At 40.8% G+C, this 26,312-nt stretch overlaps 1 protein-coding gene across 2 annotated transcripts in view; it reads right to left on the minus strand.

Annotated features, from left to right (window-relative positions):
- Positions 1-26,312, minus strand: part of LOC124588666 (SUN domain-containing protein 2-like) — a 175,039-nt gene that overhangs the window by 61,953 nt on the left and 86,774 nt on the right. For both annotated transcript variants that reach the window (XM_047131476.1, XM_047131475.1), the window contains 2 exons: positions 10,845-11,099; positions 9,020-9,235 (listed from right to left, as the gene is read on the minus strand). In XM_047131476.1, coding sequence (XP_046987432.1) covers positions 9,020-9,235; positions 10,845-11,099 — 471 coding nt within the window. The remainder of the gene's footprint in view (positions 1-9,019; positions 9,236-10,844; positions 11,100-26,312) is intronic.

A 26,312-nucleotide genomic window follows, 5' to 3' on the forward strand; every position in this document is an offset into this window, starting at 1 on the left:
CATACAGGTGGTGCTCCAGTGACACTATGCGCTATCATACTGGCCAGCATGGCTGTTTGGAGACCTCTTTGTATCAACCAATGCGATGGGTGTAATGTCATGACTCCATTCATGCTTCCTTGGTGCTCAGCAGATGATGTATAAAACATCGGCATACTTCATGGGGTGCAGTGCAATATACTCACCCGGTTTGCAGTGGATCAGTTGCAGCTGTTTTAAAAATGATCAGTGTAAAAGCAAATGTATCCAGTAAAGAATAATCTTGAAATTCAGTTAGCTTGAGATGAAAAACCCATCACAACTGATCACAACAGATGCAATGGAAGGTGGCCATGCAAACAAACATATTTGTACGTTACTTCACAGCCCGTACTGTATGGTAAAGGAAACAAAATAAGGTTAGTTGGTTGGTAGGTTTGTTTTGGGGTTTGATGGGGGCTAAACATCGAGGTCATCAGTCCCCTGTTCAAAACAGACATACTTGTAAAAGGCCTATACAGTAAAAGCTAACCTCTGCACCCGAGGGAGGGAACACCAAGGGGTACAGAACTAAAATGAACACCGCAATAACACAACAGTAGAGGACACTTAAAAGGAGCATAGCAAATAGTTGACTAGAGTAAAACAGACTACAGTGGTTGATGGATCAGGTAAAAGGTCAACCACTCAACTACAAACTAAGACTCTCCAGCTGGAAAGCATTGATAGAGGTACGAACACAACTTGTTACCATAAAAGACACTATTTTGGTATCCACGTCACAATTAAAAGTCGCTAGAGTAGGTGTAGCCTGAGAAATCATGCAAGAGCGCCCACACTAGAGTGAGTGATACAATCCAGCAGCACGGATAAAACGTAAAACTGAGTCAGCTATAGATGCATCATCACCTAGAATTAAAGGAAGTGCAGCTGGTAAATTAAAGGACTGCCGCAAGGGGGCTCAAAGGGGGCAGTCCATCATAAGATGAACCACTGCCAGGCCTGCATCACAGCGGCACTTGGGCGGGTTCTCACGGTGAAGGAGACAGCTGTGGCCGCGATCTGGAAACCCGACCTAGGCCGCCGTGGTGGGGAGGGGAGGGGAGGGGAGGGGAGGGTAGGAGATGGAAAAAGGAACCTGTGGTTTGGATGGTTGGGCGAGGCATGGATGCGGGTGATGTATGATGCGAGCAACTGTTGTCGCTGGAATCGTAGGGGAGGGATTCCAGCTTCTACAAGAAGGCTAGTCACACGACTGCAGAAGGCACCTGTCTGATGCTACAATGAAGAATCGGGTCAAGGATCTGCAACGTTGAAGGTGCTGCCGAGTCGTACACTACGCTCCCGTGGTCGAGACGGGACTGGACTAAGGCCTTATGTAGCTGTAGGAGGGTTGTTCGTGCAGCCCCCCCTAATGGTATGGCTGAGGCAGCGAAGGATGTTGAGGTGCCACCAGCACCATTGTTTAAGCTCGAGAAGATGAGGTGTCCAAGTGAGCTGAGCATCAAACAGCATGCCAAGAAAGCGATGTGTCTCCTCAATTCGAAGGAGTTCATTGGCAAGGTAGAGCTCTGGATGAAGGCAGACCGTTCGACGACGACAGAAATGCATCACTCGGGTCTTAGTGGCTGAAAACTGAATACCATGGTTGGGCGCCCAAAAATGTGCCTTACGGATAGCTCCCTGCAGCCGCCGTTCAGCTACACTGATGCTTGGGGAACTGTAATAAAGACAAAAGTCATCGGCATATAGAGACGAACAGACCAATGAGCCCACTGCAGCCGCAAGACCATTAATTACCACCAAAAAGAGGGGAACACTGAGAACCGAGCCCTGCGGGACACCGTTCTCCTGAATATGAGCAGAGCTAAAATAAGTGCCAACTCTAACCTGAAAGGAGCGATTTGAGAGAAAATTCCATAGAAAAATTGGAAGTGGTCCCCTTAAGCCCCATTCGTGCAGTGTAGCTAGGATTGGGGGAGTAACAATGCAACTATGAATTTTCACACAGACTGTTCAATACAATAACATTTTTTTAAAAGTTTATGTACATAAAAGAAGTTCAGTGTGTAAGCATAATTTAATATTTACACCCACAAAAGCCAATATAGGAGGCAACTAAAATTGAGAAAATCCTTATAAAATTTACAATGAACAAGAGCAGAGTGCAAAAAATTGTGCATTAATATTAAATTCTAAGAGTTGAACAACATTCAAAGAACATAACAGATATCACAGCTTCAGGTATCTGATTTATTGGTAGAAATATTACAGCATCCAATCTTTGTCAATGTTATCTTTGAAGTTCAGCTAATTCATGAATAAAAAAACCTTCTGCACATGTTATTTATCAGGATACATGGGGCCAAGTGAGCCAAAGCTACTAAGTTATGGTGTCCAATATGTTACAAGGACACCAGGTACACATCAAAAGTTGCACAGAGTAGACGAGGCCATAGTTCACTTAGTTTCAGAAAGGTATATGACTGCTGTATACTAAAAGGTTCCCACAGGAAGCTGAGGGATCCATTTATGACACATCGGTACTTCTCCATTTGGCAGCCTACAACCTTTCTAAACCTGATGCATACTTCTGAGCTTTATAGCTGCATACCCAATTTTAACACTTCCTTTGGGAACAACAATAAAAACAACATTATAAAAGAAACCATGCCCCTGTAAGATTTAAAAATTGCAAATTTCCAAATTTATCCAGTAGCTTGTATGTAAAGAAAATTTTGAACTTGAATACTACATATATAGATACAAGTGACAACATAAATTGGTTATGTATCTTTCTCTGGTTTTCCACAAATGGTTGATATTACTTGTCACCAACCTTTTAGTTCAAAAGGTTAAGAACACAGGCAATTACTTTGTATCAAAAATGTCATGAAAGTGTTACATCAGTTTATACACTTATAATTGTACTTAAAAACATAAAGCAGGTCAGAAGAAATAATTTTGGGCTGACACCACGAATTGCTAGATTCATTTGACATGGTGTACTAGTCAGATGGGCTACATATTATGTTCCCAGTGTTGTCTAAAGGTTTAACAGCAATTATTCAGTGATCATTCATATGTCTGCTGAGAAGATGCAGGGATATGCCAAGGTAACATTAATGCAGTATTACATGTCTTCCCTTCCTTTCCTTTCCCACACTATGGCAGCTATGATCATCTTGACTAGTTTCTAGCCCCAGGTTGATCTGTTTGGAATATAAGCCTCACCATCTGCTCCTGTTTTCCCACCAGCTTTCTGTGTTCACCCTGGTCCAGTACTCAGCTATTTTTTCAGTGTTCATCCACATCTTTCAGTCATCAATTCACTCAAGCTTCCTCTTCGTTGTTTCCTTCACATCTCTATTCCAGGTACCTTCTTAGAAATCCTCTTGTTTTCCACTCTTTATGTGCCCATATTATCTTACCTTCGACATTTCTATCCTGCTCAGCAAGGGTTCCTCATTCAACAAGGGTTCCTTTTTCACTATTTCCCATACCCTTTCATTCTTCATCCTATGTTTCCTTGTTATTCCTATCCTACTTCTCTTGAAATTCATTTATGAAGGACATCTATAATCCTTTTATGTCTTGTGAGCCAGTAACTGCTATGAGGAACAAAAAAGACCATCACTTTAAAAAGGATGGTGTCATGTTAAAAAAATTACCTTCGGAAATGGTTAAACAATTCCTTCCCCACTTAATGCAAGTAGATGCGAACTACAAGAATAAGTGACACACAATACAGTGCAATAAGAACATTTTTCTTTAGGAATAGGCAGAGAAGATTTTGGCATTAAGCACATCTTGGGTGACACTAGTGACATTATCTGAAGAACTGATCCCTCTCCCCTCAGGCAGGTAATTGAAGGATGTCAGCAAGGTTGTGCATGTGTCTTAAATGCAGTCATTTGAAGATCATGAGAGTTCAGACAGTGTTGAAAAAACCAACCCAATTGCTATAGTGCACTGCCTGAATGGACCAAAAATTTGGAAAGGAATGAAATAAAACAATCATTCAAGGCATACAAAATCCATATACATCACTGAAAATAAATTTCACAATGAAATTACTTGCACAAAGGCCCGATCAGTACAACTGAGTTATTACTCTATAAAGAAGGGTAATGGTCATTTGAAAATTATTTCAGAACTCCTCAAGCTGTCAAATGCTATCAAACTGACTGACTGACTGATCACCCCACATGAACTCATTTAGCTGGCAGATGCAGAAAACCACTAATGGTTTCAGGCACAAATAATATGCACGTAAGTATACACAATATTATTCAATAGCATACGGCTTCAGGACAGTGTAAAATAATATTGTAGACAATTTATCACTTGAAGATGCACTTAAAATTAGCATGAAACCAGTATTGGTTTTAGTAAAACACTTTCTACAGCCAGAGCAGTGTTTTTCATCTTCTTATATGTTACTGCCTTTATACAATCTTTTAACACAGAAACTCACATAAGATGTAACACCCCTTTTATTTCATAAATGTTTCCACATACAGAAACAAGGTTTTTGGCAAATGATACTACACTAAGGGCTATGTACCAGGTAGATGAAAAAATATCGTAACTTATGTAGATCAAGATATTGAGTTACTGAAGCAAGTATAATTTTTAAGCAGAATGATATACTTTTTCAATGGCATCCAAAAGCGCTTGAAAAGACAAGAACAGTTATGTAATGCTTGTTACTGCTGAGGTTTAAAGTCTGTGCAAAATAATCTGAGAAATATTCTAAAATTAAAATAAGAGTTGGCCAGAACTGGCTACTGTGTTGTAAACACGCTCATGCTAGGCTACATTACCACATCAAGCCTTTCAACTATTTACTTCTCTCCACTGCAGAACTAGAAGGAATTGCATCATCCATAGACAGGTACTATCTGCGACAACATTCCTTGCACACAGACACCAATGGTGAGTTAAGACAAGCTACTTCGATGCAAATGGTGGCACAAGACATATTCCCAAGGAATGTGGGATCAGCCAGAGGAGTGTCATTCGCACCTTGCTTCGATATAAATTTCACCCTTCTCATCTATCACTGTACTAGGCACACTGAGGACACTATTTCAGATGAAGCAACTTTGTATCGGGCACACTGAGGACACGATATCAAAAAGCCATGTAGAACTTTGTTTCTCTGATGTGCTTTGCTTGCGAGACATAATTTATTTACACAAAGGAATGTTTACAAACCACAGAAATGTAATTTTAAGTAACATGCACTACTGGCCAACTAAAAATTCATGCTGGCTTCGTCAGGTATAACAACTGTGGAGCATAAACTCATGGTGTGGCACCCACTGGGAGACCTTACTTCATTCCTGGGATATTAAACAGAAATACATATTCTCACTGTCTTATGAACGGTCTCCGTTTTCTTCTAGAATAGGTGGCACTGGATAAATGACAAAGGATGTGGTTTCAACACAACAGCTGCCCAGCTCGTATTTCCCATGTTGCTATGCAAATAGTTAAGAAAAGATTCCTGGTCATCAGGTAGAGCAGAATACTGCAGGACACTGGCTGGACAGGTCTCTTTATTTGACTCCTCCTCATTCCTTTCTATGGGAAACACTGAAAGATACAGTCAATCATGAAGCCCCAATTACGCCAGACTGTAAATGCTTTGTAGCCACCACAGTATGCAATGGCAAAATGAATGTACTTTAATCTGTTCATCTGATTCGTCTGACTCAGTCACTTGTAAACAATTTGGGTACATATTTAAGTAAATTGTAAAGTTACATTTCATTAATGAAAGTATTTATTTTGTGGGTGATATGCCTCCAATCACTCTCAATAAACTGTTCAGTTTATTTGAAGTGTATTCCGTTGACCTACAATTTTGAATAGTATTTATACACACATTAAATGTTTAGTTACTGTTTGATTCAATTAAACTGGAAAGTTCTACTTCATTTTTCATTCCAATTTTCTGCAATGGAGCAGTGTATGTTAAAGTGATGTATCTGGAGCATATCAGTGCCATAACTCATTTGAGTGTCAGCAGATGTTTTTGTAATGAACTGATGCACAATTATCTGAAAAAGATAATGGCCGCATGCCTACCAGGGAGCTGACTTTCTGCTTACATAACCCACTCCTCTGGCAGGAATTGCTCAGCAATGATGTTTGCACAATTTTGCACTGCCTAATAACGAGCACCATACTCCAGTACTGCTTACTGGAGCTGTGTAGTACCCACGTGCTGGAGCAGGAACACTGCTAACATCGCATGGACAGTGTTGCAGTGCACTGTTGTGCAATTACCAGAAGTGCATTCCCCAAGACCAATGTCTATGCACATGACTACTACAGACTCGTCATGCAATTACAATGCACAGATGGAAGCAATGAACTCAAGTCTTTTTCAGAAGCTGAAACTAAATCTAACATATTGGTACTAAAACAAAAAACATAGGAAGATTATGATATCTTTACCAAGACAGACCTATTTTTGTTAATGTCATGAACAGTATATAGACAAATTATAAGCAAACATTGTAAAAGATGAAATAAGCTGTTAGAAAAGATATTGACACATTTACAGACTTATTTCACAGATACATGGAAAGTGTTCAAAACTAGAATAATACACATAACAGGATTTATCTGAAACACTAAGGATCCTGTAACATTACTTTTTTTTTTTGACCTAATTATATACGAGATGATTTAAAGGCTGGCAGGCTACTGATGTAATTAGGAAAGTACTACTCTAATCATCAATGAAGCGCTTTCCGAGAGGTTTTTTTTGTGTGTGTGTGTGTGTGTGTGTGTGTGTGTGTGTGTGTGTGTGTGTGTGTGTGTGTGTTGGGGAGGGAAAGGGGGGGGGGGGGGTGAAATGTGCATCCTCAAAATTCACGTGTTGTCTTATTATTTTGGTCACTCAATAGAAAATATGCTGTGTGAAATGGTTTTATAAAATTTGTGGCACACATTTAATGTTTATGTAATGTTCTTATCTGTAATATGCCTTCAATAAGTAGCCAACAACACTGCTTTTACTCATTGTAATTCTGATATTATCTTTCTCATATTTTTCAATATCCTACTACTTGTTAATAAAATGAGATAGTAGGAATCATGAAACAAGATAAATCGTAGAAACTTTTAACTATCTTCTTAACAGTTTACCTCCTGTTGCTATAAATTAAGTTTTACGAACAAGAAAATTATTTAAACTTGCACCTCTTGTTCATCCACTTCAAACCGCAGTGTGCAACAACATACCGTATTTACTCGAATCTAAACTGCACTTTTTTTCCGGTTTTTGTAATCCAAAAAACTGCCTGCGGCTTAGAATCGAGTGCAAAGTAAGTGGAAGGTCTGAAAAATGTTGGTAGGTGCCGCCACAACTAACTTCTGCCATTGAATATATGTAGCGCTACACAGGCATGCTTTGCAAGTACAAAGATAAATACTGGTGCCAAAACACCCGCGCCAGTTTTTTCTTTTTTTCTCCGCCTCGAGTTTCGACCACTGCATTTTCATACATTATCCAACGAAGTAAATACAAATTCCATATTGTTCATCTTCGAACGTCGCAGCACTTCAATGTACTACGAAAATTCGACTGGCAAGACTGTTTGGGATGTTTGTCAATATGGCCACTCTACGCTCCGAATTTTTTCCTACCTGTGAGAAGAGATGGTTGCTAACAGGAACTTTTATGAATTGTGTATCACATGCAGTATTCTCTTCACCGGAAGTAGAATACGAATATAAACATTTTGCCATGTATTCTTTCGTGTTTGCTGCTATCTCATTTAAATCCTGTCTGCCTAATAAACTACGAAACTAGAGTGAGACAACAGCAAACGCGGAAGAGAACATACATATCATGTCATGTTTATATTCTTATTATTCTTATGCCTAATAGTGACACAGTCAGAAATGAAGCAAGGCAAATGACTAGATTTTTAAATCTACAATGACTAATTTCTGTGCAAAATGTAATGTACTAAAGAGGCGTCTGCAAAGATTTTCAAACGGAGAAATATTTTCGCTAAACTCTCATTCAGAACATCATCTATCATACACACTCTATTATTTGGTTCTTGTTGATCATTACCAAAGAAAGCAGCCATGTAAGTAACAACAAATAGCAGTCTCTTGCCATTGTATCACTTATGAGACAATTCCTCTTTTTTTTTTTTAATTGTAAGCGGCGGTAGCGTGCACAGAAGCAAGCCATGCCGCAAGCGGCAACAGGCTGTAAACACTCATTATCAGAATGCGACAATGCATGACACAGTACAGTAATGCATTTTCAGCTTAGAGTGACGTAAACACCTATAACAAAGAGACGCCACTTATCAGATCAAAGAAAAATGATCAATCAATTCAAACCAGATGAAGCACGTGAAAAAGTAAGGGTACCCGTATAAATACGGACGGAGCGCCTGACACACAGCAATGGCTACTTGGTAAAGCTTAACTGCTAGGCTTACGACTCTAACCAAACTACTGTAGCTGGATCGTCATTCATTCAACCTAAATTGTGTCTCACTTTGTTTCGATTTGGAGGTGCGGCCTGAAACTTCTCTCCCCCCCTGAATTTCGAGTCTCAAATTTCACGTGCAGCTTAGATTCGGGAAAAATTTTTTTTCCTTGATTTCGAGTCTCATTTTTCAGGTGCAGCTTAGATTCAAGTGCGGCTTAGATTCGAGTAAATAAGGTAGATTTCAAGTTGCTTTCCCATTACTGTATGTTCCTTTCCAATTTAATGTAACTATAAACTTTTGGTATACAAGTCTGAGGGCTTGCACATCTCTCTGCTGATACAATGTCATAATGTAATAAGTTTCAAATCTTTCATGAAATTAATCTGTTAACTAGAACTACTACAAATTAGAATGTAGGCAGTAACAAAGAAGCCAATTTTGCAATGCATAACCAAATGCTAAGGTAATAACATTTACAGACACACAACATGCCTGTGAAAGCAGATATCAGCAATTACACATTTAAGTCCCATCCTAATTACAAAGAGAAGCATACAACCACTCACCGAGCAGGATAAGCAGAGGCAGCAAGCCCAGGAGGAACAACTGCAGATATTTCTTGCGTTGCCTACGCTCTGAAGTTACGTGATCTTGTCCACCATGTAACCAGTACAGCAACCAGGCAACAACCCATGTCTGGAAGCAGGTAGCCCAGTACAACATAAGTCCTTGGAACCTCAGCCATGCAGATGGCTGCTGCTCAGATTCCAACTGTATTGATGCTGTAATGGAAAAACTTTTCTATTAGTTGCAATTTCAGAATTTACAGGTGACATATGGAACAAATAAAAGAAGTTAAATTACCCTTCCCAAGTCATGATCATGTTGTTAAAGTTTCTTATAGCTAAAAAGTGGAGGTCATTCTGTTGTTAATTTTTACCATTGTTTTAAGATATAATTTTTCCATATTTTTAATAAAAACAATTGACTAGGAATAAAAAATACAGTCAAATGGTCGCAAGCTCCAACAAAGATTAGGTATATTATATACCTACAAAAAACAGCTAGAGGGTAAATGTCTAGTAAGATAGTCATGTTCTACATATTTGTGACTGAATGATCAATGTCGAAAACCATTACAGTTCATGTTACACAGTAACTACCTATGCTAAAATTTTAGCACGTCAAATTATTGCATTTACATACATGCTCTGCAGTCACCATGTGCAGTATTTGACAGAATAATTTCTGTGCTCCCTTTGATGTTATGGGTCCAGACTGGTCTACATGTCCCCAAAAACAATCTTATTTTGTACATCTTTACAGTCCAACACAATTATTGTTCATTATATTGAAGCTAGTAAGCAATGTTTAATTACTTAGATAAGCAAATGTATCACACAGAAATGAGTAAGAGAGGTTGGCTGATAGTTTCTGATGAAACAAGAGTAACCACTCACTCTCAAACATTCTCACAGTGACAGCTCTACATTTACAGCATGGGAAACTATGCACAACCCTATTGGTCCCAAAGGAGACCTCATTAGTTAATAATTTTAATTATTTTTTACATTTCTCCTCAAGATTTCAGACTGCACAGCCTACTGTTCTAAGACAGTTACACATGCTGCAACAACTGAAGGACCAAATTCCACAGGCAGCATAGAGTCTCTAGAGACAATGCATACCTCAGTATTTCTGCAATGATATGTAAGGAAGCATAAGAGAGATGTCTTGTAACCAACTCTCACACCTGCCTACACACACACTTGAGATTCTTGCTCTATTATACTACACCTCTACTCCAAGGCACGTGCCTTAGGCCATCCGCCACTGCCCTCTCCATTATACCACATTCACACTGAAAAAACCGTTGTTTCCTTCAAATATCTACCCACACTTGTGGTCCATCAGACTGGCAATCAGTATAACCTTTCTTTACTGAAGTGTATCAATGTAAATCATACCACCGTGCTGGAAGTACAGACTTACTTCATTGTACTGGTGTGATAATTAGCCTTGGAATGCTCACCCACTCCAACTTACTCAGAATTCACTTGGCATCCAGTAAAAGAACAGAGAGAGATAGAGAGAGATAGAGAGAGAGAGAATAGTTTCATCGCCACATATATAAAATCGTCACGTCAAAGCAGAGATTAACAGCCAAGTTTTGAAATAGTGCTCACATTATGACCACCACCATTAAAACTTCAAGAAGCATATTAATCCAAAATTTAAGGAGACCATCAACTTCATTTGATGTGTTATATTTATTGCCCACAGCTTTTATATCCATCAACTGGAAACCTATATTTTGCAATAGTATTTTCCAATCACATTTTTGTTAAAGTTATTCTATTATTGTCATTGTTAGTTAGACAAGTAGCTTACAGAAATGAGCTTCTTCCACATATCTCTCCCTTCTGAAAACACTGTTAACTCTTTGACTTGCGGTTGTCAAACTTTTTCTTGCAGATGTCAAAATTGTTGTTATATATGTCCATATTGTAATCAGCTTCGTAACAATTACAGACTTCTTCTCAGCTGAAGCAGATGTGCTGGCTTTATGGGCTGAGAATTTTTCATCGACTTCATCTACATCGGAATCAAGTGCAGACCAGCGCTTCAGCTTTTCTGACACATACCCTGTAATCAAATTTTATTATAATTTTCACAACACAACTGGCAATAAGTAAACAATCACAAATAAAAATAAAAAACACTTACTTTATATGAGAAGACAGTAAGTACGAAACTCTCATAGATAGAAGTGATACTTAAGCCTAATTCAATTTTGATAGTAACAAATAACATTTTATTAAATAAAACAATATAATGTATATCTCTAATTTTAATGTAATTATTGGTTTTGGCTGAATTACACTGACTGGCATGCAAAAAGCAACATTCCAATTTCTTTAAAAAACTGAAATTTATTTTAAATTTATGACACTAATCCATTATATTATGATGGAATATTGGGTATGGTCCCATCTTAAATGCCCAAACATGAAAAAAGAAACATGATTATAAACAAATTTAGAAAATTCAGCGAGAGACGCACACTTCGTGGAGATTTTGAGTAAGCTCATAAAGGTAATACACATCTGTTTTGATGTTATACACTTCACATTTCACATCACAGACCTCTGAGACCTCTGTTAGCATCTTCAAAAGCGTCTATTGGCACCTGCTGCACCAATGACGGCATTCAACCTTTAAGGCATGCTCCTGATTAACGCGGTAATGGTAATTTCCTGTTGATTAATCATATCCCATTCTTCCAAGGGGGGTGTTCAAAGGGATTGTAGAGTCTCTGGACAATGCTGACGTGCCCTTCTCACCAGCCGGTCCCAAACGTGTTCAATCAGATTCAAATCTTGGCTTTGAGCAGGCCAACCCATAGTATGAATCCCTGTTTCATCCAATGACTCTTGCAAAACTCCCACATGTGGGCATTCATTGTTGTGCATTAGTGTAACATAATCATCAATAAATGAAGCAAAAGGCACAACATGCTCTAGAAGGATGAGCGGTAAAGCTCCCATGCTCCACGAAGACCAAATCCATTCTTGCAGCTGTACTGATTCCTGGCCACACTATCACAGAACCACCATGAGGGCGTCCTCGACGACAATGCGCAAGGGAAATACGTTTCTCTGGTCTTTTCCTGATCCTCATTCTTGTGTCAGATTATCGGAGGCCAAATCACGACTCATCTGTGAACAACACTTGATCCCACTGTTGCACCGTTCAGTCAAGATGCTCCCTTGTGAAACGTAGTCAAGCTGTGCAACAGTCTCTGGTGAGTTCCGGACCTATAGCAGGTCTTCTGGACTGAAGATGCCTTCTCCCAGCCTTCTTCAAATTGGTCTCTCACTAAAATTGACCCCTCAAACCTGGTGGAGTTGATTTCGTGCTTCAATAGTGACAGTGTGACTGTTGTGGAGAACTTTAAGTTGTGAGAAGTGTACATCTCTCTCCGGCGCTCCTCTCGGGCCTGTTCCTGGTCTCCATGCAAAGCCCCCAGTTTCCCCTGTACCTTCGTACAGTTCTGGAAATCATGGAAGTGTAGTCTTCAACGCTCTGTAACGTAATGCACGCTGCAGCTATCTTCCACCAAAGCAACAGCTTTCGCAACTTGTTCCAGGCTTAAAGGCATATTTACTCCAGAAAACGTACTACGAAAATCACAAAAACATCCCACAAATAAGTGTGATTGAAAGGGGAAAAATTCAGGGTACACAAACCAGTGCTGCAAGAGCAAGAAAACATTATTCACGCACATTCAGTGATGTGTTTCCCAGGTTGCGTGAGGGGAAAGAAAGCCCATAGCAAAAATTTGAAAGATGAATTAAAGTTCTGGGAAAAGAAATAAGAACTTCGAGGTTAGTCAATGACATAGTTCTGTCAGAAACAGCACACTACAAGGAAGATGCGTCGGACTGAACGAATAGTGTCTTGAAAGCAGGATATAAGATGCATACCAACAAAAGAAAAACTAGGATAATGGAATATACCTGAATTAAATCCGGTGATGCTGAGAGAATTAGATCAGCACAAACACCAAGTATCAGGGTGGTTGGAAATAAAGTAAAGCTATTCACAGAGGACCAGTGTGGCAGCAAAATTTGGTACATACGGTAACGCTTTAATGCAGAACCTATTTACACTGGAATAAAGTAGTTCAAATGTGGCCAGCAGGTGTAAAATCTGGCACAGTGAATGCAACAAAGACATATAGAAATGTTTCCTTATGTGATGAATTAGGAATTGGATGTGGGCACGAAAGATCAAACAAGTGGGAAAGGAATAATGATGATGTATTATTCACCATTAAAGCTTGTCAAATGACAGTTTCGGTGTCACGCTGTCATACGGTGTATAACACCTGGTGGCCAAAATAAGATATAATTTTTTCCAGCGTAAATCATTTACATATTAATGCATTAGTGTGTCTACCAAGTTTCGCTGCCACAGAACTTCGAGCCCAAACTGGATTTCCATGAATAGCTGCACTATAATTACATGAGGTGACGAAAGTCATGGGTTATGTTCTAATGTCATGTAGGACCATTCTGCCTGGCATAGTGCATCAACTTAACATGACATGGACTCAACAAGTCGTCAAATATCCCCTGCAGAAATACTGAGCCCTGCTGCTTCTATAGCCACTCATAATTGCAAAAATGTTGCCAGTCCAGGATTTTATGCACGAATCGTCCTCTCAATCATGTCCCATAAATGTTCAATGGGATTCACATTGGTAGATCTGGTTGGCCAAAATCATTTGCTCGAAGTGTCCAGAACGTTCTTAAAAACCAAACATGACAAATTGTGGCTTTGTGACATGGGGCATTGTCATTCATAAAAATTCCATTGTTGAATGGTTGCCAATTGTCTCCAAGTAGCCGAACATAACCACATCCACGCAATGATTGGTTCAACTGGAGCAGATGACACAGTCCATTCCATGTAAATACAGCCCACACTATTATGGAGCCACCACCAGGTTGCACAGTGCCTCGTTGATGATATGGTCACGAACCCAGGAGAGGTGCCGCAGCTGACGTGGTGCCATTAGCAAAGGCTCTTACGTCACTCATCTGATTCCATAGACCAATAAAGCCAAATTTCACTACACTGTCCTAACAGTCAAATGTCTCACATAGATTTCTACGGTTACTTCAACCAGTATTGTTTGTCCATCAGTACTGACAACTCATAAGCAAATGCTGCAGTTCTCAGTCATTAAGTAAAGGCCATCAACCACTGTGTTGCATGTGGTGAGAAGTAATGCATGAAATTTGGTATTCTTGGATCTCAGAATATTTATTTCCCTAATGAGTTTTGAGGTGGAATGTTCCATGCATCTAGCTCCAACTACCATTCTGCATGCAAAGTGTTAATTTCCATCCTGCAGGCATAATTAAATCGGACAGCTTTTCACATAAATCATCTGATTAAAAATTACAACTCCAATACTGCACTGCATGTTTACACCTTGTGTACACGATGCTACCCCCATCTGTATTTGTGCATAGCGCCATCCCATGACTTATCTCAATGTATAGCCATCTGGCAATACACGTGTTTTGCTATTTGGGATGTAAAATAAATGATGGCCGAAGTACAGTGGTATACAAAATATAGACTGGCAATGATAAGGAAAATGTTTCCGAAGCAAAATTTGTTAACACTGAATATATATGTATGTGTTGGGAACTCTTTTCTGAAGGTTTTGGTCTGGAGCATATCCTTGTATGAAAGGGGAACATGGGTGATAAACAGTTACGACATGAAGAGAATATAAGTTTTTGTAATGTGGTAGTACAGAAGAATGCTGAAGATTAGATGGATGTAACTATTGAGGTGGTACTGAATGGCACTGGGAAAAAAATTTATCGCACATCTTGACTACAACAAGACATTGGTTAGTAGGACACTTTGCGAGACAGCAAAAGACCATTGATTTAGTATTGGAGTGAAGTGGGGGAGGAGGTGGTAAAAGTAGTAGAGGGTGACCAGGAGATGAACACAGTAAGTAGGTCCAAAAGGATGTAGGTCACTGTAGTTATTTGGAGATGATGAGGCTTGCAAAGGACAGAGTAGCATGGACAGCTGCATCAAACCAATCTTCAGACCACCGACAACAGCTAAATAACAAAACAAAACCAAAAATTGGTCCAGGAAATGATTTGAAATTGAGACAGAAATATACTGATGAACGTCTGTTAAAGGAAACATTACTCTCAGAGCCTTTTCCTGAATGAAGGTGAATAAGTTAATAACCAAGACCTTTGCCCTCGTATTGAAAAATACAAGTAAAATTTATGCTCTTTTACTTGGTCCTCTAATATCAGTTCACTAAAATACCACACAATGTGGGACATCTGTATCACCCATGGAAGTACCGGAGAACTTAGATTCTTTTTATTTTATTGCCCTATCACTTTTATGTCGTGGGTAGACAATTTTCTTCTTGAAACTTCCTGGCAGATTTAAACTGCATGCCGGACCGAGACTCGAACTCGGGTCCTTTGCCTTGTTGGTTCGCAGGAGAGCTTCTGTTAAGTTTGGAAGGTAGGAGACGAGGTACTGGCGGAAGTAAAGCTGTGAGGACAGGGCGCAAGTTGTGCTTGGATAACTCAGTTGGTAGAGCACTTGCCCGCGAAAGGCAAAGGTCCCGAGTTCGAGTCTCTGTCCGCACACAGTTTTAATCTGCCAGGAAGTTTCATATCAGCGCACACACTGCAGCAAAGTGAAAATCTCATTCTGGATTTTCCTTCTTCACCTCCTCTTGCACAATATGTGGCTGAGGCAGACAACACTTCTACCATTTTGGTACTCACCAGAGCTATTTTGTTTTATCCTTTACCATGTTTCCATAGTTGTGGGAACTCACGACACAGTGAGATAAAATGTAGTAAGACTTTCGCTAATAATGTGGGGCAAAACATCGACACAAATAACATCTGCCGATCTTGTTAACTATGCTGTCAATCAAAATGTCTCTCAAACACCTTCCAAGTTTGACAAACAAATGAAACTGCTGTACATGATCAAATATTTGACTAACTTGGAGAAGTTTGACAAATAGTTTGATCATGTAGTATAGGGTGCTTTACTCTGTGAAGACTCCTAAAATGCAATTTCAAAACAAACACAACCGGTTGGTTATCAGTTTACGGGCACTCAACGACTCAACAGTGATTAACAGCAATGTTATCAGTGCCCTAACATACATTAAAACAAATGAGTGTGGATAAAATTACAATAATGTGATCATACACATTAAGACAACAGTGAATGAAGGTATACATGGAAGTACATCACAAGTAAACTGATAATGGAGCAACAAGAAAGGCAAAGAGAAATGTAACTGGCTCACCACTTCCAAAAAACATGGGTAAGCCAGTCACCCTGTTAACACATGAGAACCATCTCCCTAAAACCTTGAGAACAATATTGGACAGCTCACAAAACTTTAAAATTCAAACAAAATTCATTTGAATGTTACTTAAAAAGAGGGCAGATCCATCAGAAAATCTTTCTTGGCACACTGGTCACAAAATAAAACAGTCCAATAAAATGTGATGTGTGATCTGTACACCACAAGCAGCACACATTGGAGGGTCCTCTCACCGGAATAGGAAGCCATGCACTGTAGGGCTGTGGTCTATGTGAAAACGAGTAAGGAGAACCTTGTCCTGTCGATGTGTGTGCAGGATCTCCCACGGCCACATTGTGGGCTTTACTGGTCAGAGCTTATTGCCCGTCCCTTCCAGCCACTCATTTTCCCATCGATGCACGACTCTGTACCTTAACAGCAAGGCTATAGCATGCAGGGGAATAGCACACTGAAATAATTGAGGATCACAACATGCCTCCTTGGCTGATGGATCTGCCCATTCATGCCCTGATACCCAGTAGAAATACACCACCTTCAGTCGTTTTAGTTGGAGGAGGGAATTGAGGATGCTCTGGACCACTTTTGCCTGCTGGGTACAAGTGTTGCAGAGTGTGAAGAGCACTCAGGGAATTGGAACAGACGATAAATTTAGCACTGGAGAACATGTTATCTGCTGCAGTGCCCATAGTATCACATATAGTTCTGCATTGAACACAGTGAACTCTTGAGGCAATCAGACATTTAGGACACAATTCAGGAAAACAGAGCAAACAACCGAGTCCCCGTTTTGATCCATCTGTAAAGACAGCTACATAGTCATGGTGCACATTTAAAATGTCAGCAAATATCCCATGAAAAACAGAAGCAGGAGTGAAATCTCTAATGTACTGCAGCAAGTCTGAAATTACTCTGGGCCTCTGCAATAACCAGGGCAGCAGACAGTTAAAACCCTGAATTTGTGATTATACTCACACCACACCGAGTGACTCCAGCATACGCTGCATGTGGATCCCAAAACAACATCGCTACTCATGGACAACTGGAGGAAAGGCATCCCAGAGGCAGATGAGCAACAGTATGGTATGTGGGTAAAGTTGGAGCTGTGAGGAACTTACACACCTGACTAACAATGGAACTGCCGCCAGATGGCTGCTCCCAGGCCTACGCACACAGATTTGGTATGGGGCTAGCCTAATGCCCTCGTGGTGAAGAGCATCAACGATCTTCAGGTAAGGAAGGCCTCTCACTGACCCATATACTGTGCATCCATAGTCTAACCGTGAACACACAAAAGTCCCATGAAACTGGAGCAGACACTGCCCTGTCTGCTCCCCAAGGTCTGTGGTTCAGCCATTTTATGATCTTCAGCACACCTTCGCTCGAGTTTTCTAGTCTTTCAGGTGTGCTAACAATGATAATTTGAAATCAAAAATTTGGCTCAGAAACCTCACCGAGTCTCCAAACCGTAGAATGGTGTCTCTCATAAGCTAGGCAGGTAACTAAAAAATATGATGAGAGTGATTAAAATAAGCGTGCACACACACACTTATCTGCAGAAGACTGAAAACTCATCTTTGCAGCCCATTTGTCCAACCTTCACACTGTAAGCTGCAACTGACAGCTCACTGTTGCAACACTGGAGGAGGAAAAGAAAATACCAAAATTGTCCACAAATAAGGAGCATTTTACAGGACTCCTTACCGTAGTCCTGATACTGGTTATGGATATGCTATGGCAAAGAGGGTAACACTTAAATCACTGCCCTGAGGGACAGCATTCTCCTGCTCAAAACATTCTGATAGCACGCCACTAACTCAGGTCCTAAAAAATCGACAAGACAGGAAAGACCATAAGAAAATGGAGAAGTGGCCACGAAAGCCCCACCGATGCAATTGTACGAGAATACTGTATCTCCAAGTAGTGTCATATCCGTTAGTGGTATCAAAGAATATGCAAATAGTGATGTTTATGTAGAAAAGACTGCTCGGTACTCACCTCGAGCAGGGTCAAGTTGTCGACAGTGGACCAAAATCTCCTTACTCCACACAAGAGCAGCTAAGGAACTGCCTGATCTCTAACAACCAGGCCACACGACGATCTTTCCTACACAGCTTGTTAATACTACTGGGAGATGTGCAGTCCTTTCCTGGTTGAGGAAAGGTATCAGAATTGCTTCCCTCCATGAGTTGGGGCAGTAGCCTACCGGCCCTATAAGATTAAAACACTCAAGGAAGATTTCCTTTTACGCTGCTGGTAGATGCCGAAGCACGCAGTACCTGATTTGATCGTGACCGGGTGCAGTATCAGTATCAAGAGTATCAGACAGTGCTGATTCCAGCTCTCACATGGAGAAAGATCAGTTGTCGGACTCAGAATTGGTGGATCTGTAGTCCAGTATACCCCTCTAGAGTCTCACGGCAATGGCAAGATGCTGGATCCTGGCTGGAATTAGCAGTAGTCTTTCCAAGATGCTCTGCCACTGAATGATGTCTGCAGGCATTGTTTGGAGACACCCCTGTTTCAGCACTCCTGCCATTGGTAGACAACTGTGTTTACTGGAAATCCCCTGATAACTTCCCATATTTTCGAAGCACAAAAGGAATGGTTGGCGGAGTTCACGTATGCTTGTCATGACCAGCTCTTGGTCTCCTTAATTACACTCGAGCTTTGGCTCTTACGACCCGAAAGACTCTTAAGGTTTTCTACTGTTGGACAGCATGTTAAATGTCACAAAGCTGCATGCCTTTCCCAGATTGCTGAGTGATATTTATCAATCCACCATAGTATGGTTGCCTCTAAATATGACCTGATGAATCGGATGGATAAGTCAGCAGCATGATGGATCATTCATGTGAAGTGGTCCACCCATTCCTGGACACTGTTTTGGTGTTCAAAAACAGCCAGTTGGCTGAACAGTGTCCAGTTAGCCCTGCTAACCAACCATTATGGTGGCTTTCATTTGGGTAATGCTCCACCCACTAGTTGAATGCGAAATGGGGAGTGGTCACTGGAATGAAGGTAGTCAATAACTTTTCATGAGGGCAGGCGAGCAGAAAGAGAGGTTGATGGCTAAGAATGATCCAGTAGCAGCACATTATTATACCCACTTTGAGGATGCAAAGCTCATGAGTCATCATGACCTGGTGGGCAAGTAGAGGTTGAGCCACACAAGATATAATGGGCATTAAAGAAATGGGCAGAGGAGTTGTTCTATGAGATCTGTGAGAGTGAGTATTTCATATGGCTGAGGTAAATACAGTGAGAAAACAGTGATCCTCTGACACCAATTTCAACAGCAACTGCTTGCAGGTCAATAGCCAGGAGGAGAGTAGAGGAGTCGTGCACGTTAGTGACAAGCACAGCAACCCCTGCCTTGGCTCCTTCCCCAGTCAGGCAATCCTTACAATATAGCGTACAGCCCTTTAGCACAGGGGCATCAGTATCTTTAAAATGCATTTTTCTCAACACAAGCACAAGGAGTGTTCCTGCGCTACAAGTTTCAGTTCCACCACGTGAGTCCTAAACCCACTGATGTTCCACTGTAGTTTGGGAGCTATTTCATTGATGTGATTTTAATTTACCCCTAGCTTTGCACAAGGGAGGTGAAGTACTTTTAGAGAGAGGGAGTTGAGCGACTGCCCGGATCTGAGGCATCGAACTCTGTAATGCCCTCCTCATCAGGCATGCCAGAATGACATCTGATGATGCTCAGGACAGCTTTTGACCCAAACGTTGTGATCCTTTCCCATGTACTGTCTCTTTGAAGATGAGGGGAGAAGTGGTTGTTGGGGGGCACTGCTTTCCGTGTGCCTTCTGGATGCTCACCATGGAACTGCTGCTTGTCCTTTTTGTTGCAGCTGCTTGGATTGATTTTTCCTTATTCGCTTTCCCTTGGCATGTTCACATGGTGGATTTTGGCACGTGGCTGTCATCTGTGTCAAAGTGTCCACCTTGGGAACAGAGTTCTGCACCATGGAAGAATATGGCATGGAAAGATAGGGGGGTTTCGTTGTCTTATATTCTTTTTGGGCTTCAGCATAGGGGTTCGCTAGGACACATTAAATCCTATACCTTATGTTACTCAGCAAAAGAAGGGCAGTCTCAGCTCCAGACTAGGTGGTTTCCGGCGCAATTGATGCAGATCACCGGAGATGAGCAATCAGTCCCAGCATCGTAGGCTGCTTTTCCACAATTCTCACAGGTCACTTCACCTCCACAACTCATGGTAGTACAGCCAAAACACTGGCATTTATAGCACCACATAGGGTTCGGTGTGCAACATCGAACTGTAAGTTGATGGAATCCTGCTATATTATGTTCAGGCACTGTTGGAGAAATGAAGGTGACAAACAAAGTGGCAGTCTTTTCAGTTTCTCCATTACTCCTTCACATTCGTTGCACCAGATCGACTATACTCTGGAATGTCCATTCTTGTTTCAGCTCCGCTATGTCCATATCCATGATATCATGGCATATGACCACATCCTTGCTTCAGTTGAGAGATTTGCATCTCAACAACAATATCATATTCACCCAATTTGTGCAATTTCTTGAGAAGTTCAACTTGCTTTCACCAATTAGTTTTGACTAGCAAGATAGTATTATGTAAGCGTTTAAAATACGCTAAGGTGGCAGCAAGTCATTTCAACCCTTTATGGGCATAAAAGGTGGACACTTTCTCAAACATCGCCTCCCTCCTCTTGATCACCAGAAACATGTTGCTTTATGACTCCATGAGCCCTGTTATTCACAGCTGACTTTTTCTTATTATCAGAGGGCTATCCTCTCCCATTCTTTTGGATGAGAGGGTGCGAGTACTCCCGGGCAATACACCCATCACACTAAGAGGAGAAGACTTCTAGGGTTCCATCTTGGTCCCACAAGCAGTTATGGAAATAAGGGTCCATTTAGACAGAGCCCACATGCCTGAGTAAGCCTTATACAACTGAGGTGCAGCAGGTTCCCCACAGGTTGTCCACTACTGACTGTTCCACCTCAATGGCCACGCACCTTATCAGTGTGCAGCACATCTTGTGGCTGGCTTTTTTGAGATGTTACTACCATCATTGCGATACGGCCAATCAAGCCAATATCCCAGTTGCCTGTGACACACAACGTTCGACACCATGCTGCACGATGGTTCTAAAAAATTTTTTCACCGAAATGATTTCCATGATCAAAATACGTCACAAAATAATTTCCATTTGGGTGTTGCCTGTGTCTATAGCACAGAGAAGATCAGTATTTTGTGACAAAGATGTCAGCATGTTCCAATCAGAAAAAAAAGGAAATTTTGAAACCTATAAATTATGAAAATTAGAATACCTAGTCACCAATACAATTATCTGCTAATCTATATTAAAGGATTTAAAATTCCTATCAGCTGCATACAAAGTCTCAGTGCTGATTGTTAACAGGTACTACTTCTCATGGCACATAATTGCTATTCTACAGTAGATATTAGTGTCTTCAGGTTGACATTAAGCTGACGGAAGAAAATAATCAACAGCTGTTTAATATAGCTGAGTAAGCAGCAGCCTGAACAAATTAGTTACTTCCCCATTAACTGTACTTAGTTAAGTACACGTGGTTCACAACAGTCCAATATTAATACAGTTTCCAACACCTGCTTGTTAATATGTAACTTTACTCATTCCACATCTCTGTAGGTTTCCCTTCACTGTGGAATATAATCCATTCATTTTTTATAGCTGTAACTATAAGTCACTCACATTTTTGACTATATGGTCTGCCTGTTTTCTTGTTAGTTTATGGTTAATGTAGCTGCTGGCTCGTTCCTTGTAGTTGAAGCCGAGTCAGAGCACTTCATAAGATCTATTACCTGATGTAATATCTGACGTATTTACTTTTTTCTTCCAGTCACCTTATTTGATTGTCTTAAAGTAGAGTTCCTGCTTATCAGCAGCTCTAAAATCCAGTGTGTAGCCAAGGAAGGGTTTTACTTCTTCACATTCTCCAGCTGTTACTGAAGAAAATAAGATAACTTCTTCTCATGTCACAAAAGAAACCATGTCCACTACTTTCCTTTTACAAACCAATATTTCCTTGAATGAGTGTACAGATTATATGAGTGATCTATGAATTAAGAGCAGGACAACTTTTCAAATGACATATGCCTCAAAGGCTCAAGATGACTTCAAAGATTACTATATATTTTGTCACAAAACACTCTTGTCTCTTGTTTTCATTCTAGGGGAGAGTGGTTCGTCCTTGATGGTCAAGCCACAGCCAACCCGTGACGCCAAAAAAGACCCCGTCCACAGCACATGAAATCTTACTTATCATCACACCTTTTTTTCTCATATTCTACACCTTCTGTTTAATGCTTGCACATATGAAATTAAACACCCATGCACAGTATATGTTCTGTGACTTACTCCCTACTTAATGTTATTCTGTTACCATCATCTTTCCTTGTACTATACAAGGCATGTGAAATGTTATTTGCCTAAATGGCACATAACACTTCACTTTTACAAAACTAGTTTTATTCAACACACTGCATGGAGCTATCTGTTTCTGGTTCTGTTGCTACTAGCAGTTTGACAGCACACGTGGCGGTCATTCTCAAATGATTACTACCCACTGCACGTGGTTAGCAGAAATTAAGCACACGGGTCAAGGTAATATGTACTCTTAAAAGATTTGTCCGAAGTCATTTCTGAGGTCCTATTTTACAGACGATGACAAGCACAGGTAACAAGTGGGAATGTAGGCAATCCACGATACCAACTTCAGCAACAAGAAGTAGCTGCAGAAGTATAAATGATTACAGTTCCAGTTTCTTCTCATCTAAATACATTTTGCCACTGCTGTAGTATCATTGTGGGTAGAGTATATTATAGTGCTTTATTTTATAATACAATAAATCACAGGTTTTCAATTCAAATTCATAAGAACACCATGATACTGAAGACTTAAAATTTGTACAAACTTTCTGCATATGAATGTGCTTCAAAACCATAGTGGAGGGAGGGAGGGGAGCTACATGACATTTTTCCATCTTACATTTCTCCAATGGCAGGGAGAAAAAATTAAAAACGGAATGCAATTACAATATTCTAGTGGATTACAACTTTACTGTGCCTGCTACACCATTAAATAAGGTAACAGAGGAAATATTGTTGCCTTTGAGGATATCACAGCAATGAAAAAACATGCTTAGGTGAGAAGAATGTGGAACTATTAACAAAGAGATTTTATCTTCAGAAATATTGCAGGAAGATGTTAATTGCCCAAGGTATATTGGATTGTACCAGAACGAGAAATGGAAAAATTTTTCCACATCACAGTGAAATGGGTGATTTTCAGTAAAAAACCCATTTATTCTACTCAGTTCAATGCACTTCTGAAACATTTTTCCAATGAGCAGATTTCTAAATAAATATTTCCCAGTTTTCTTGTTGTTTCAGATTTGTTTGTCTACTAAAGCGTTCAACGACTTCCTCTGCCACCACCACCACCACCACCACCACCACCACTTAACTGTCAAACAAATATGTGTCATGCAGACACCACAGAACTTGTGTGTGCTTCCGGAGATTATCTCAATCTCTATGATGGAAGTACAACTGTAGCAATGCTGATTCTGTCAGAATGCTGGACTATTAGATAACTCAGCTTATTTCTCTGTAGCTCTCAGCACAGAGTGCCTGATTCCATGCACTTCTGAACTAACTAAAAGCCATTATTGCACAATCTGATCTCAAGAACTTCGTTGATGACTGAGATCCAGTATGTAGCAGCACGCGATAAAGATTCTCATCCCATTCATCTCATTAAACAATTGTGTTTAACTAAACATTCTCACCTATGGTAGCAGCATATGCTTTTAAGGCTGTGTTCAGCAACAGCAGATTTGTCAGAACTATGAAATTAATATGACATCAGTGGTCTGTGTAGCATTCAGAAATCTTACGTACTGACTAACCAATATAGCTTCTACTGCACTCACAAAAAACATTACAATCCCAGAAAAATGGAGACCAAGGCTGTCTTTCAGTGGGCACAGCACCTATAATTTTCTTTGACAAGAACTTTTTTCTTTAATGCAGTTATAAAGAAAGAAAGAAAGAAAGAAAGAAATGTGACAGGCTGATCAGATGGAGTATTTCCATATTTTCATTTATTAATGATGGCTAACTTAATATTCTGTTTACTACAGCTGTTCTTCCCAAAGTCCAACTGGTCCTTGTTAGAAAGAGCTTTCATCGGCCTGTTAAAACCTATCCCTTTTGGACTGAATTTATGAAAGTTTTCAGCACTGAGATACTTGTAGTAAATTGAGCTGGTGAGCCACCCATAAGATTGGTTGGTTGGTTTAAAAGAAAGGGGGAAGAGGGGGGGGGAAGGGACCAAACTGTGAGGTCATCGGTCCCTTGTTCCCAGTAAAATAATTACATAAGGGAAAGAAGAGGGGAAAAAAAGGAGACGTACAGGAGAAAGGAAGGACCAGAAGAACGACAGTACGACAACCACCACTACTATGGACAAAACAGGAAAAGAAAGCCACAGAAAGAAGCAAGAAACAGGTAGAAGGGATAAAAACAAGAGAGCAGATGACCGTGGCTGGCCGACCACGAGAATACAAAGGAAAAGCCAGCCAATCTGCTACACATTAAAACATCCAACCTAGAAGTATTAGGAGCACACAAAGGGACAAGACATACGCTAAAACTTTATAGAATGATAAAACCCTAACACATCACGTATAAAACGTAAGACTAAATTAGCTGATGAGGCGTTGTCAGCTAAAATTAATGGCAACGAGTGCGGTAACTGAAGAATCTGTCACAGGGCAGCCAAAGGTCGACAGCTCACCAATATATGGGCCATTGTCAACCAGGTGCCGCACTGACACTGAGGCAGGTCTTCATGGCACAGGAGGTAACCTTGGGTCACCCCAAGCGTGGCCAATCTGGAGCCGGCAGAGGACAGCTCATTCCCTGCGAGAGACCCGCATGGAAGACTTACACACATTCGCAGTCTCCTTAATGTCACACAGTTTGTTATGCGTACTGTTATGCCATTCCATCTCCCAAAGCCAAAAAACCCTGTGGCGTAAATCAGAACGCAGGTCAGGTTCAGAGACGCCTATCTCCCCTGGGGTCCAGACAAACACCACTGAATGACTGGACCGTTCCAGAGCATAGATGGACTCCTGGATGGTTGCTACCAAAGGATGATGAGGGTAGCACTGGTTGATAGCTTGTAGGCTGCTCTCACGAGGACAAAATGACAAAATATGGCTGCCAGTTCTGCAGTGAAAACACTGCAGCCATCGGGCAAGGAGTGCTATTCTACATGTCCTCCATTAACATAGGCAAAGCCAACGTGACCATCTTCCATCGAGCCATAAGTGTAAACCACTTCATGGCCAGGGTACATGTTGAGAACTGAGAGGAAGTGACAATGGAGAGTCAAAGGGTTAACTGAGTCCTTAGGGCCATGTGAAAGGTCCAGGCGAAGCTGCAGCCAAGGTGTACAGCATGGATATGTAAGTAAATGGACCTGATGTATAGGTGGTAAAGGGAAGGACTCCAGTTCAGTTCAGACAGAAGGGATCGCAAGCGAACTGCAATTGTTAGCCCTGACCTGGGCCGCCAATTCGGGAGACGGGCTGCCGCGGGTGGGAAAAGGAGATGCTAATTCGGAAGCACAGGAGAACTATAAACGTGCACAACGTAACTGGCCAGCAGTTGTGCATGCCTAACCTACAATGGAGGGACTCCGGCCTCCACTAGGACACTGGTCACCGGACTTGTCCTAAAAGCTCCTGTCACTAGGCGAACACCAAAGTGGTGCACTGGATCGAGTAAATGCACCACTGAGGGTGCCGCCGAAACATAAACCAGACTCCCATAGTCAACGCGGAATTGAACAAGGGCTCTGTAGAGCTGCAGCAGCGTAGAGCGATCTGCACCACA

Source organism: Schistocerca americana, chromosome 2 (assembly GCF_021461395.2).
Source record: "Schistocerca americana isolate TAMUIC-IGC-003095 chromosome 2, iqSchAmer2.1, whole genome shotgun sequence".
NCBI lineage: Eukaryota > Metazoa > Arthropoda > Insecta > Orthoptera > Acrididae > Schistocerca > Schistocerca americana.